General features: G+C 36.4%; 2 protein-coding genes and 1 non-coding gene across 15 annotated transcripts in view; 2 read left to right on the plus strand and 1 right to left on the minus strand.

Moving 5' to 3' along the window:
- TCERG1 (transcription elongation regulator 1) overlaps window positions 1-7,644 on the plus strand; it is a 65,469-nt gene extending 57,825 nt beyond the window's left edge. For 8 of the 13 annotated variants that reach the window (XM_004476581.4, XM_004476582.4, XM_004476583.3 and 5 more), the window contains 6 exons: window positions 200-364; window positions 597-779; window positions 2,924-3,103; window positions 3,798-3,881; window positions 5,290-5,390; window positions 6,576-7,644. In XM_004476581.4, coding sequence (XP_004476638.1) covers window positions 200-364; window positions 597-779; window positions 2,924-3,103; window positions 3,798-3,881; window positions 5,290-5,390; window positions 6,576-6,777 — 915 coding nt within the window. In that variant the 3' untranslated portion in view covers window positions 6,778-7,644. Of the gene's footprint in view, window positions 1-199; window positions 365-596; window positions 780-1,131; window positions 1,266-2,923; window positions 3,104-3,555; window positions 3,702-3,797; window positions 3,882-5,289; window positions 5,391-6,206; window positions 6,301-6,575 lie in introns of those variants that run through there. The other 5 variants (XR_188901.5, XR_011646826.1, XM_004476586.3 and 2 more) reach the window with 3 other exon arrangements.
- Window positions 7,645-8,880: 1,236 nt separating this feature from the next.
- GPR151 (G protein-coupled receptor 151) lies at window positions 8,881-11,933 on the minus strand. Its single transcript, XM_004476640.3, has one exon. It carries the CDS (start codon window positions 11,913-11,915, stop codon window positions 10,656-10,658), a length of 1,260 nt encoding a protein of 419 aa, XP_004476697.1. The 5' UTR covers window positions 11,916-11,933; the 3' UTR covers window positions 8,881-10,655.
- A 233-nt stretch (window positions 11,934-12,166) lies between these two features.
- Window positions 12,167-12,297, plus strand: LOC111760041 (small nucleolar RNA SNORA24). The gene has a single exon (XR_002793842.1). It is a non-coding gene; the product is annotated as a small nucleolar RNA SNORA24 (small nucleolar RNA).
- The last annotated feature ends 2,475 nt before the right edge of the window (window positions 12,298-14,772 follow it).

The raw sequence follows: 14,772 nt of genomic DNA on the forward strand, positions 1-14,772 counted from the left end.
TGGTTGATTTTTATATTTTAACTACAGAGCAATTCTGATGTTCTCTTTCACTAAAATTTAATTTCACTCTATATGCATTGAACAGTTATTATTCTAACCTTTAAGGTAAGTAAACATTTTTTTCCCTTAGTTGTAAACATTTAAAATACAAGGAGTAGCTCATGGCACATTATTTTTTTTCCCCTATGTTAAAATATAGATTAAATCGGACTTCTTTGAATTATTATCTAATCACCATTTGGACAGTCAGTCTCGATGGAGCAAAGTAAAAGACAAAGTAGAAAGTGATCCACGTTACAAAGCTGTGGATAGTTCATCAATGAGAGAAGACCTTTTCAAGCAGTACATTGAAAAAATAGCCAAGGTAAGTGTTTGCCTTTTCTCTTGCTTTTGCCATGGAATAATAAAATTCCTTAATTGTGTTATGAGGTTATTTGTTATTGTTTGGGGATTTGGGTATTTTTCTCTCTTGGTGGAAATGAGATATATTCTTGGTAAAAACTAGGTTTGAAAGTTTCTGTTTGGCAAACTCTTCATTCTGTGAAAACATTTCGATGGAAGTTGGTAAGAAGGATAATGTAATTTTATTTTTACAGAATTTAGACTCAGAAAAAGAAAAGGAGCTTGAAAGGCAAGCTCGCATTGAGGCAAGCCTTCGAGAACGAGAAAGGGAGGTTCAAAAAGCTCGTTCAGAACAAACAAAAGAAATAGATCGAGAGAGAGAACAGCACAAAAGAGAAGAAGCTATCCAGAATTTCAAGGCTCTTCTGTCTGACATGGTGAATATTAATCTTTTACTTTTTTCCTCTGAAATACTGCATATTAGCAATCTAAGTATTTCTTCATTATGAATATTTTAATGTATTACAAGTTGACTTTAAGATATAATTTGGTAAGTTATTTATACAGTATTATAAGATCAAGTACTTGGTTATTAGCACTGTTAAAATAGGAAAACCCTAGATACTTTGCATATTCAAAAGTTAGATGTTGTATATAATACATTCATATTCTTGTAGTCTCAACTTTACTTTTTATTGTTCTTGATGGAAATTATCAAACGATTACATACTTACCTGCCATAGTAATAAAGCAAGTATGCTGAACATAACCTTTTTCTTAATGATTTAGGGTCATCATTGTGATGATCAATTATTGTACATGTAGATGGTATGAGATATAGGACTGGAGGTGTACTGACCCCAGGAGATACCCTGGAACTTTCTTGAAAATCCTTCTGCATTACCCCTCAGGGTTGTTGAGGTATGTAGGGTTTTTTGTCCCTACACTGAATGCCCCCAGAATGCTCTGCTGTACCACTTGTTATTGTTTTCTCTTCTCTTTTTTTCATTGTCTCTTCTACTATTTCTTTTCTTTTTCAGTCTGGCGCATCTCATTAACTATTGTTGCTCTGCTACTTTCTGGACAATTAGAGTAATTTCCTAATTTTTCTCCCTGCCTTTAGTAGTTCCTCATATTCATCCTCTTTTTTGCAATCACAGAAATCATTGTAAAAAGGAGATCTGATATTGTCTCTCTCCTGATGCTTACAGTGGGTGGTGATTCTCCCTACTCCCAGCAGTTACCTTACAGGTCACATTTAAGCTCCTTAACATAATGTAAAAGATGGTTCATTCCTTCTCCCCTGCTTTTTTTACCCATGGTTGCCTCACTTCCCTCCCTGAGCTCTTGCCTTGCTGAATTTACCTTAGTGTACCATACCATCCTCCCATTGCACATGCCAATCCCTTCCCCTATAGAATGCTTTTAACTACTGTTCTCACCACCTTGACAATCTCTCTCTTCGATTACACTCAAGTATTTCTTCTGTGAGGCTGACCCTTACACATCTAGGCAAATTTGATCCCACCATTCCTTTTACCACCCCTGTGCTCAATACACACCTCTGTGGTACTTATTACATGTTATTACAATTATTCGCTTACATGCCTCTCTTCCCATCAAAAAGTGAGCTCTTCGAAGGAAGGGTTAACAGGTTACTGATTTTGTATTCTCAGTGTTAAGCACAGTATTAACATGACATATTCAGGTACTTGATAAGCATTGGATAAATATATGTTTTTATATTTTTCTTCTTTTTTACTTTTCAGTCTCCCTGGTTTCTTAGTGTTGGTAGCCATATGACTTAGGTTTTAAAACCATTTAGCAGTGAAGCATACCTTTCTGCTGGTTGATGAGCCAGCCAGACCCATCATATCTTCTGTTACCTTCTTGGCTGTGTTCATTCTTCCTTATACTCAAGTGTTACTTCTAGTATGTTGTTGATAAGTCCAAATAGGAGCCCAAGATATGTTGAGTGTTGCCGTTTTTTTTTTTGTTTTTTTTTTTTAATTTTGAACTGCTAAGTGCTATAATAGGACAAAAATATATTCCTCTTTTATTCCTATCCATTTCTTTTACTAGAAATTGGTAAGATGTTATATAGAATACCTTAGTGCCTTTAAAATTCTTAGGGGCCGTGGTCAATGGGAGATTGCTTCTCTTCATTCTTCCCTGCCTCAGAATCCTTATTTGATAGCCTAGGTGAGCACTGGGAGGTAAGATTTCTGACTCATAGAAGCAGGTTTTTAGTGACTTCTTTTCTAGGTCATTTGAAAGGCACATTGCTTAGTTACTTGTTGATCAACTCATTGCTACTTTAGTGTAGTGTCCTGATCTAATGAACTTGCTGGAAGCTCTTTTTATTTTTTAAATGGCCTTTTAACACAAAATTGATTTATAATACCTGTCAAGTGAATATGTTTTTTTAGAAGATGTTATTTCTTAATTTCAGACTGGCTCCACCTTTTTAAAGTAAAAGTAATTTAAAATATAACACTCCTAAACTAAGCAAACAAGCCTCTTATTGATAAAGTGTAAAAAGACAAGTCTCTTTGGTGATATATAAGTTCTCTGTTTTTAGGTACGTTCTTCAGATGTGTCATGGTCTGATACTCGGAGGACTCTCCGAAAAGATCACCGTTGGGAATCTGGATCCTTATTGGAAAGAGAGGAGAAAGAGAAGCTTTTTAATGAACACATTGAAGCACTTACCAAAAAGAAGAGGGAGCACTTCAGGCAACTTCTGGATGAAACATCTGCGGTGAGAAAGATTCTCTTATTTTTCCCCATTTAGTCTAGATGAGTCTTCATTAATAATTCTAAAAATTAGAACATTGATAAGATATTTTAGTTTCATTGTCTTTAGGTCCATTACTGGAGTTCATGGGTTTTATTGTCACTTTCTTTTTCTCTCTCTTTTTTTTAAAGTAAAATGTTGATATTTTTATCTGTATGTAGAAGTTGCTTCATTTTGCAGTTTTCAAATTCATATCTGCTTCTATGGTGACTCAAAATGCCCTTTCTTTTTGTGTGATCAATGTGATCCCTGATAATAGATTTAGATTCACTTCTTTTGCTCCATTTTCAATTTGGTACTGTGGCCCCTTGTTTGGCGATTTGTACTTTGTTATCCAGGTTTTGTTCCTATTTATCTGCTCTCTTTTTTGGTGATGGTTTCTTCAGAAGTTATGATGTTTGCCCATGTAAATACAGGGTTTGCAGGTGATTGTCTTAGGCCACCTTGAAAGTATGGCCATGAAAATAACTCTTGTGGCAAGCCAACAAAAAGAAATTGCATTAAAGCTGCTTCCCTGTCCCTAACTAGTCCAGTTACGCTTGGGCATTACAAGAGATTGCAGGTCAGTGTGTAATATTATGTACCATATGTGCTGCAGTTTGACTCCATAAATAAAAATGAGTTGTATTTATGTTTTTATTCACTTTTCTTTTCAAAGATAACCTTAACATCCACGTGGAAAGAAGTAAAAAAAATCATTAAGGAAGATCCTCGGTGCATTAAGTTCTCTTCTAGTGACCGGGTAAGATGATTTTTGTATCTCTGTTTTACTGCTAATTTATAAATATTAATTTGGTGCTGAATCTACAACATTAGTAACTTTACCTAAATGGAGTCATGTTTTAAATTCCAAGCAAATTTCCTTTTTTTTTTTAACTTTTATTTTTTAATTATCTTTTTTCAAAGTTAATAGATCACACAAAATATTATATTAAAAAAGTGAATTTTCTTTTAAATGTATGAGAAATGAATTTAATTTCTAGGTTCATATTTTGTTTCTTTCAAATATATTAAAGATAGCACAATAGGGAATTAGCAGTTTTAGTCCTTGGCATTAAGCCTGTGTTTGGTGGGGATATTAATTTAATGAGCTATAGTTTGTCTTTATTGTACAAATAGGTCCCTCTAGACAGATAAAATATATTCAGGCTGATATTTTGTACCAAGCTATCAGAGGGACCTGACTCTTAAGCCACTGTAGCAGAAAAGCATAACATGATACCGTGATACCTTGTTTTTGTATTATCTAGAGATTTTGGAATAGAAGAAATCTTCAGCTATGTGAGGTTTATAGAAGCTGGGCCCTGTTCTGGTACAGTCTTACTCCTCCTGTGTAGTAATCAGGCTCACTCAGAGGTGTCATTGATGCCAAGAAAAATGTTGTATACTACCGTCCATTTCATTTCTTGGTCTTTTATTTGTTCTGCCTTCCCACTGTTGGCCTTTCCCAGTTGTTTTCTCTAGGTATGGAGTCTGAAAACCATAGATATAATATTATTATTCCTCCTCCCACTCTCATAAATTGGATTTTAGATGACTGGACTGCAAAATATCATGGCTGGGAAAGGGTGGTCAACTGAGAGTCTAGAGCATCAAGTCTCAATTTCTAACTTTCCTGACCATTTTGAGTTGATAATAAGCTCTTTTTTTTTTTTTTTTAAGCCCAAAGAGTTTATAATTCTTGGTACCATTACCATACCAGAAAGCTAAATGCTCAATGTAAGCTTAAGTTCAGAGTATTACTTTACAGTTGATGTATCCATAAATTATACTGCATTAATATCTTTGTGCTTAAAGATAAACAGTCTATAGGAAATGAACGTAATTTTTAATTTCCTTATTTTTGTTACAAAGAATAAAGGAAATGATCATCATAAAACACTCAGCAAAAGGGTGGCAATGTAGCAAGCCCCCAAATTTTAGCCACTAATGATATATTATATGACTCCTTATTCTTGCTTTCTTTTTGCCTTAAAAATATGTATCATATTTTGCATTTTACTGAATTTCATGTAAACAAAACTGTGCTCTACCGTCTTTTTCCTTGAATGTTCTACTTTATGATGTGACTTATAAACTGAATTTTAAAAAATTGATGATAAATTTGGAATTGATGGATTTTCCCCCCTGATCTTATTATCTTTTTGCAGAAAAAACAAAGAGAATTTGAAGAATATATTAGAGACAAATACATCACAGCCAAAGCTGACTTCAGAACGCTTTTGAAAGAGACCAAATTTATAACATATAGGTGTGTGCAATGAAATGTTTCATGTTGGCAATCATTGTCTTTACTAGTTCTTATACTCTAATGGCCAAGGCATACTTTGCATTCACACACATTTGACATTATTAATTTTTAGGAATAAGAAGAAGCCAACTTCTTTTATCAAAGGCCGAGTACAGCCCATATCAATCTTCCTTTTTTTGTTTTTTGTTTTTTGTTTTTTAAAGAAAGGGCCCAGATGTCAATTCTTATTTTGTGTTACCCACCCATCCAGTTTTTTAAACATACTTTTGTTTTTACTTCACTGCTTTTTTAAAAGGAGTACCCTCAACTATACAAGAATTGTATTTCCTGAAGAGACTCTTTAAAAAAAATCCTTCATTAATTAACTTTGCCTCCTCTGATGACTGTTCAGTATGATTAATGATTCTAAAGCTTGAAATCATCTACTTAACCTCAGCAAAACATTATTCTCAGAGGAAAGCAGTTTGCTGGATAGTTTTAAATTAAAATTTTAAATTATAAAAATTAGAATCTTAAAATAAGATTTCTCTGTAGCACACCCAACAATATATCATCAGGAAAACAATTAACCTTTGCTTACCTATCAGTATACAGGAAAGCATTTTTTTGTTTTATGCTCCAACTTTTCTTCCTTTACAAGAAAAAAATTGATTCATCTGAATGAAGGGTATGTGCACGGGAGGATAGATAGTGCTGAGGGTGTGGTTTTTAGGTATTTTGTCATTTGGATTTTTTTGGTCAGGATCCTTAATGTTTTGCATCAGCTTGGGCTTTTAAATTAGATGTGAAGTAAGACTTCTTTCTACATTTTTATAGTTAATTTAGTGAAAGATGTGAAAGTGAAAGCTTGTGAAAGATGCTGGGATTGGCAGCCCCGCAGACTGAAGTCCTCTGTTCATCCACAGAACAGGTACAGCACGGGCAAGATTTACCCACCCACCCTCAGCCCTGATCTGGAGGGACCACCAGTAGGGGTGGGAGGGTAATTCAGCTTCTGAGGCCCTTTCACTCCTTGGAGTCTTTGCTGAGGCGACTTACAAAGGTGACCACTGCAGTGAAATTTTTCTTTAAAAAAAAAAAAAAAAATGGAAACACAATTAGGAACCAGATGAACATTTCCAGCTCATTTCTGAAAGACCTGTGAACAGCAGTCAGTAATCCATGGACTTCTTTCTCTTATTTCAGATCTAAAAAGCTAATCCAAGAATCTGATCAACATCTGAAAGATGTAGAAAAAATTTTGCAGAACGACAAACGGTATCTAGTACTGGACTGTGTGCCAGAGGAAAGGCGTAAACTGATTGTGGCATATGTCGATGACCTGGATCGCCGGGGTCCACCCCCACCTCCCACAGCCTCAGAGCCCACAAGACGATCAACAAAATAATTCTGAATATTCTTCCAAAGGGGTATCTATTAGTTCAAAATGCTTGCATGAGCCAATTTTCAGATTTTTACATATATGTGCATTAGTCAACCTATTGCAAAACCATCTGACGAACAGAAGGAGAAGCATTCGTGAATAGTTTCTGAACAGACAACACTTTGGAAATATTTATGCTTTTCTTTGTGTGGCATGACTGACATACTCAAATATAGGCCGTCTCTAGTAGATCTAAAATCTTGAAGCTAAAAATCATCCTTTTATGAGGTGTGGAAGTCAGTGACTTTTGGTGACGTTCTTCCTAGCAGTGTTATACATGCAAGATGTAAGAGCATTTGTGGTTTGAACTTGCAAGATGCAAATACCACAGACTCCAAGAAAACCTATGTTGGGGTTTGTTTTGTTTTGATTTATTTTTTAAAGCGGGTAAAAGATGAAACACTGAAAATTGAATTCTTATCTTCCAGAGGCTAAGATTATTATAACGGACATGCTTTTACCTTTGTCTCTAAAAGAACAGTTTAGTTTTATTTGTTCACTTATATGCCTTTGATTATACCCTCTGAATTGTAGGCCAAGTCTTGTTATTTAGCCTAAGAGAAGATTTAGTAATGTCTTCTCAGGTATATGGAACTATGGTCATTAACTAACATGTTGGCCAGGATGGGACTGCTGGTCAAATGCATTTTATTCACCATTAAGTGATCTTTATCAATATTCTGGATTAGGCAACAAATTACCTTTCTGGGGTGTTCCCTGTAAACTATACTCCTGTTTGAATGTTAAGCTTTTGTTCCTACAGTTTAATTTTAAATGTTTGGATGTTCAGTTTATGTATTTGAACAACAATAAACCAACCCTTTTTATATATGCGGATTGTAAATGATTATTGTTAAATAATGTATAAAGACTTATTTTAAATCTGTTCTTAAAGAAGCAGCACATGTAATTTGGCACAAAGGTGGTTGGCTTGAAATCTTGAATATTGCCATTTTGAAAGGCTTTGAATAAAATAATTATTTTCAGTGTAAAAGGGAAGAAAATGTTAAAGAACCGTTTTGGTAGTCAGTCTCTTAGTGATATCTTATTGCTTCATAAGCAGAAACATACCAGTTTTTATTTGTTTTCTTGTTTTTGTCTTTTATTTTAACATATCGATGATTTGTGCCTTTTGGGTATATTTTCAATGCGTCATGCATATCACACCCTGAAACTTACCTTTGATTTCCAGTTGTTTTTTCCAGCATTACCTCCTTAGTTAAAACCCTCTATATTTTTCTTTCATAGGTTTCCATTTTCAGAGTGCCACATAAATACAGTGTTTAGAAAATATGTTAAGGGTATCATTTCTTTTCCCTCTTATCTCATACCTTCTATAATTGTAACAAAACTTAAAAAAAGAGGGTAATACCAAGGAATTCATATTGTGTTTCTTTTGTGTTACAGCACACATTCACAAGCATATACATACACATCTATATTAATAGTTTGCTTAAATATATTACATGCCACAGAAATTGTAAACTATGGAATTGATTTTGAGACTAAAGTCTTAGCCCATAAGCTCATTTTCATAAATTCATGGAATGATTTTTAAATTCTATGAGGAGTGAAACTGGAGTTTTTGACTAAACACAACTGTTATAGGTATATATGACAGTACTATAAAGGTGAACTTTCTAGAATTTCTTATTTTGTTACTCTGAATTACACACAGTTTTGCTTGTCCATTCACTGCTGTTTCTTACAGTAGAAAAGTCTGAAGAAAATAGTTTTGGTGATATCTAGTATAATTTTCTATTTTTATTTTTGAGGATTTGGGTTTTATTCATAAAAGGGGCAAACCAAACTTTTCTATGCAGATTTTTATAAGGGATCAAGTCAGGACTTTGTGTATTTTCTTAATGAAAGGTTTACTATAATCATATTGTGTTCCAGTAATCTGTACCTTGATTTGGTGCTTACCAAACTTTAAAAATACATGATTTATCTCATTCTGAGACCTGTGCCAGTGTTAAGGTCAGACTTCCTCAAAAACCCCAGTGTGCCAAATAATTATTTTGAGATGATAATTCAAGGTAAAGACAATGTTAAGCCTCCAGAAACTGAATTAAAACTTCATTTATTTGTTTACAAGTTAAAGTTTCAAACATACATGCTACACATACTTTATATATAATGAACATAACAGTCTTTAAATAATTCATGACTGACAATTTTAAAGGTAATCCCCTTGTATGAATACTTCATCACAAAACAGTATTTTGAATACTTGACTTTTATTGTACTGTGATTTTGTGAGCCTCAAATAAAATTTGTAATGAATCAAGTTAAAAAGAAAGCCCTATCTTCTGTGTTAAACAAGCAAACTGACTATTGTAAACACACACAAAAACAAACAAAAAAAACCATGGACTGAACAGTTTGTTTTTAATGAAACAATTAAAATTGTTCATCCCACAGCATATTCATTATAGTTCAGATTGTCCATTGCTTAACGTAAGGGTGTTTGTTTTTCATGAGAGAACCCCTCAGTGAAAAAACCCCTCAGAGTTCCATTACAAAGTAAGTAATCAGGAATCATGATTAATAGTCTTTCAATAGGAGAAGAAATGTATCATGATCATTGTTTTATTGGGTATGCTTTACCTTACTACAAAATGAATAGTTATTGCCTGTTCAAATTTTAACCATTTGTCCCAGAAACAAAATTTTAATTCCATTGCTTTTCTTTCTACATTGACCTTGTGCTTTTTATTTTCGTATTCTTTTCAGCCAAATTTCCTGTCTTGTGACAGTTGAATACCATATCTTCCATATTCCTTTCTTTTCCTTTTATTAATCTTGATCATTTTTATAACTTATAAACCTGAGACATATAAAGTCGAACAGGGTTTAAATTGTGTTATTGGTAATTTTAATGCCATTTATGAGAAAGGTCACCAGCTTCATCCTTCCCTTATATATGAGGGTGGCCTTTAGTCATAATTAGTAGCTATATTAACTGTTGCTTATAGTTTATCTGGAGAGGGAGACTATTGGGAGGAACAGATTTTGGCATGTAGAAGAATGAGAACTAACACTTGCATTTTTGAAGAATAGATAGGTTTTGGAAGTGAAGGGCAGTTTGTAAGTTCTTCATTCATATCAGCATACAGACTGTCATGCTAGGTTGCCAAAATCCTGTCTTAAAAACTGAGGACTCATTGAAGTGTCTATATAAAAATATCAGTGAAGCAGGCTTAAGTATAAGGCTAAGTTTGAGTTTATTTAAACTTAGCCAAAAATAGCCATTAGTTTGAAATTAGTTTATAATGGGAATTAAGGTATTGCTCATTCTACATTTGTTCATGAAAATTGTTTCAAATTTTCATTAAATATGTGAAGGTAATTAAGGAAAATTTAATCATTAGTGTATTAAAAATCTCTTTGATGGACATAGATTTTGAGCTTTGGCTACAAGGAATAAAATTTGATAAAGTGGAGTTAGGAAGAAAGTTATGGTAAAGGGGTTCAGCCCCAGAAAGCTTGGCTAGCTTTGTCAGAGATTAGCTTTACTCTAGCCAATACAGGGCTGATCATAAGAGGTACTCGATACAAAAGCCTTTGTGAAAAAGTCACAGAATAGCTGGGTTTTCTAGTACACTGCACTTAAAGAGGATTCTTTGGACAGTGAGGTTATAATTATAAAATACAATGAATACTTCTTAACATGGTGTTCTACTTACCAAATTGTACATTTTGAAAATGCAGATTGTGAAGCATTTTGAAAATTCCTAGTGATGATTTTATTGTATTTTATATTATAAGGTCAGCAATATTGATAAGCAGCAGTACAAGTAAATACAGTAATCACAATTTGTTTTGCTTTGAAACGTAATCTACTTATAGCCCCCTGTCTCTTGATCTTCATGTTCCCAGGGGATAGGGTCATTGTCTTGTACAGAAGAAACAGTATCCCTCTCATGCCAAAACTGCTCTACATCAGGGAGGATGGGAATCTCTGCCTTCTCAGTTTTCTCTTTGCTGGAGGAGGAAGAGCCAGGTTTCTCTTTCTCTGGAAAAACGGATGTTGAGGATTCTGGAGATGGAAAGTTATCAGGAATTACCTCTGAATTACCAGCGGGTGTTTCCCAAGACTCTGGGGCAGTTGAAGCATTTTTGGTTATCATCCATTTCCATAAACCTTTCAAGCCTTCCTTGAACTCCTCTGACATCAGGAGAAAAATGATGGGGTTTGCTGAAGAGATAGAAAACATTAGGACTTGAGACAAGGCTATGAAACCTTGTGGTGGGGTCGGGTGCCCAGCCTTCAGATGCCATACCCACAGCCAAGCTATCCATTCAGGGAGCCACAGAATAGCAGAGGTGATGGTGATGCTAAGCAACATCACTGTGAGTTGCTTTGAACGAATCTGGTTTCTAAGATTTTGAGTCTTAGTTCCTCGTTTTTGACATTGTCCGTAAGCTCTCCAGAAATAAAAGCTGGCAAAGAGGAACGGAAGGCAAAATACTAGGAGAGGGTAGAGCTTACCAAACATAGACATGAACTGTTCGGCCATAGCTGGTACATCCAAAATGCACATTTCCACACCTGCATGATGCCTGGTGGTGCTAAAGAACCATTCTGGCAGAGGTAACAGGCTAGCTACAGCCCAGATTGCTGCCAGCACTGACCAGATGGTGCAGTTATGGATACTTACTTGCTTGGCTGGATCACTTGCATACATGAAGCATACTTTGGCCACTGCAACAATTGTCAGACTCTTGGCTGCCATGCACATGTGAATGAACCAGTCAGAACACTTGCAGACAAACCAGCCTAGATCCCAAATACCTTTGGAATATGCTGTAGCCCGGACAGGTGCAGAAAAAAGCAGAAGAGAGAGATCAGTCAGGCTGAGATTCAGAATCAGGGAATGGATCATGGATGGCTTTCCTTTCCAAGCGCTGTGAAGGAGGATGCCAACCACACACAGGTTCCCCACGAAGCCCACCAGGCAGACAGCCACCAAGAGAGCTGGGACTATGGTCCTCCAGTCCTTGGAATCAGAGGGCAGGTACCCTCCGGCAAAGTGGAGGTGGGCAAAGGACACGTTCATGGTGCTGGGGTTGGAGTCTGCGAAGGCAGCTGCCAGCATCGGCGTTTCCACACACTCTTTAATGGAGTTAGCTTATTTAGGCTTGCCTTTCTGCGTAGGAAATAAGTACTCTGTCGTCAGTGTCAAATGACATCTCTGGGCCCTCCCCTTCCTTATTTCCTGAAAGCAGAATATGGAAGAAGGTTGACTGCTAAGCTCGTCTCTGCTGCATGTGATAAATTTATGATTGCACTGAAGGACAGGCAGCAGGGGCCCACGGTAACTGCTCATTAGCAAGTCTAATGTCAGCCCTCTGTGTATCCTTGGGTCCTGTCAGCTATGGCATTCTCCCTTCCTAACCATGGAAGAACATACTCTTGTTTATTGGCAAAGCTGTCACCATTTAATTGGTATCAGATTTTGACTTGCACAAGTAACATTCCTCTGTTAAAAACCTGGAATGTGCTGAGTTGTTGGGTAAACTTTGCTAACTTTTTCAAATGCTTCTAGGAAGCTATACTAATGCTTCTGATGGATGCTGGGCAACATAAGATGTCAAGAAATCCAAAGCGATAAAGGTGAAGTCTTGTTCAGCATCTTGCCGTGGATCATCTTGTATTGGGAATAATGTTCCGGGAAGTATCAGGACTATCTTTTTAATATAGGCCTAAATACTGTTATTAAATAAAACATAGTATTTAAGCAGAGATTGAAATTTTAAAAATTGTCAGCTCTGTGGAGTAATAAAAACAATATCCCTCAAAGATAAATGAGGAGAGCATACAGGGGAGTGGGTTATGTTGGTGGGGGAGGGGCCTCACTAGAACCAGTAAAGAGAATTGCTTTTAACCAGCTCTTTCTCCTGATTGGGGCTAGTAATCCAGCAAACACTACATCTGAACAATCAAGTTTTAAACTTGGCATCAGAATCACCTGGATGGTTTGGTTCAGTAGGTCTGGGGTTGGCCCCAGAATTTGCATTTCTAACAGGTTTCAGAGGATGCTGATACTGCAGGTTGGGAGACCATACTTTCTTTTTTTAAAGTTAATCACACAAAGTTACATTAAAAAACATAAGCAGTACCCATATGCCCCACTCCCCACCACCCACCCCATCATTTTTTTTAATGGTATTTTTTTGAAGATAACGTAGATCACAAAAAATGTTACACGAAAAAATATAATACGTGCCTATATACCTCCCACCTACCCCCATCCCACTCCTCCCACATCAACAATCTCTTTCATCATTGTGGCACATCCATTGCATTTGGTGAATACATTTTGGAGCACTGCTGCACCACATGGATAATAGTTTACATTGTAGTTTACACTCTCCCCAGTCCATTCAGTGGGCTATGGTAGGATATATAATGTCCAGCATATGTCCCTGCCATATTATTTAGGACAACTCCAAGTCCTAAAAATGCCCGACATCACATCTCTTCTTCCCTCTTCCTGCCCTCAGCAACTACCGTGGCCACTTTCTCCACATCGATGCTACAGTTTCTGCCATTACTAGTCACAATAGTTCTATAGTAGAATGTCAGTAAATCCACTCTAATCCAGATTTTATTCCTCCATCCTATGGACCCCGGGACAGTGATGTCTACGCCACCTCTATTTTGAGAGGGGCCTTAGATTCCTAAGACATGGATGATGGATGTGATTCTCTTGCTTGTAGTTGTGGGCTCTCTCGGTTCCCTGGTTGACCATCTTCACCTCCCTGTTAGAGACCATACTTTGAAAACAACTATTTTAAACCATTGCTGCTTTCCCTCCCCTACCACCATGCAGAGATGAACCCTTACCATCACCCCTCCCTGTTGACACCTGGCTGACACGAACACAATTGAATAATGAAAAAGAGAATTGGAAAGAATTCCTAGTAAAAAATTTGATGATGAGGGGAGTGGATGTGGCTCAGGCGTTGGGCACTTGCCTTGCATGTGGGAGGTCCTGGATTCAGTTGCCAGTGCCTTCTGTAGAGGGCGAGCAAACAATGAGCAGACAGACAAGAGAACCATCGGGGTGGGGTGGGGGGGGATAAGTTAAAAATAAATAAAGTGAATATTTTTTAAAAATCTAATGATGGCTGACTATGTTTTGTCTAACTATTGAGTTTTTAATGGAGAAGGTTTACATACTAAAAAGACTTTTCAACAAGTGATGGTGATGAAGGCGAGCAAATGGTGACTTAAGCGTCTTTTCAGAAAGAGTAATTCCTAAAGGATTTACTGACATAAGAGAAGCCAAAGAAAGGTCAGCAATTTCTATGTGGAAGGCATTTTAGAGATCAAAAATGACAATTTAAAGTTTGGGAAATTAAAAAATTGTAGGATAAAGTTATTCTTGTTTTATAATGGGTAGTGGATACTCAGGAGATCAGAGGAATTCGAATTGTTCAGGGAAAGGGCTTGTGGCATTGAAATGAAGACACGCCCTACCCTGAGTGTGGCTAAATATAAATGCTCCGTATCATAGGGTGCAGAGTATGCCGGACAGAAAGTCAGACATCTGGGTTCTGGTACTTACTTTGCTTTACCATTTTTTCTCAGAAAAGTAACAAGATGATATTTGAAAAATTCCTCAAAGCCTCAAAACTCAATAAATAGGTGCTGATCAATACGACTATTGGTAGAGCTGTTAGTGATGCTGGTTTTTTGTGTTTTTTTTTTCCCTAGCTTTTTTTAAAATGAGGTACCAGAGATTGAACCCGGGTCCTCCAGGATACATGGGAAGCAGCGCTCAACCACTGAGCTACACCGGCTCCCCTTCTTCCTTCCTTTCCCTTTCCCTTCCTGCTGGGAAGTGGTTGTACCAGTGACACAATAAATTGTAGTCAATGCCTTGGGACTAGAAAAGCTACACCCATATTCCTAAGTGTCTCAACAATGTAGGGCGACTCCCATTAGTA

Source organism: Dasypus novemcinctus, chromosome 2, assembly GCF_030445035.2.
Source record: "Dasypus novemcinctus isolate mDasNov1 chromosome 2, mDasNov1.1.hap2, whole genome shotgun sequence".
NCBI lineage: Eukaryota > Metazoa > Chordata > Mammalia > Cingulata > Dasypodidae > Dasypus > Dasypus novemcinctus.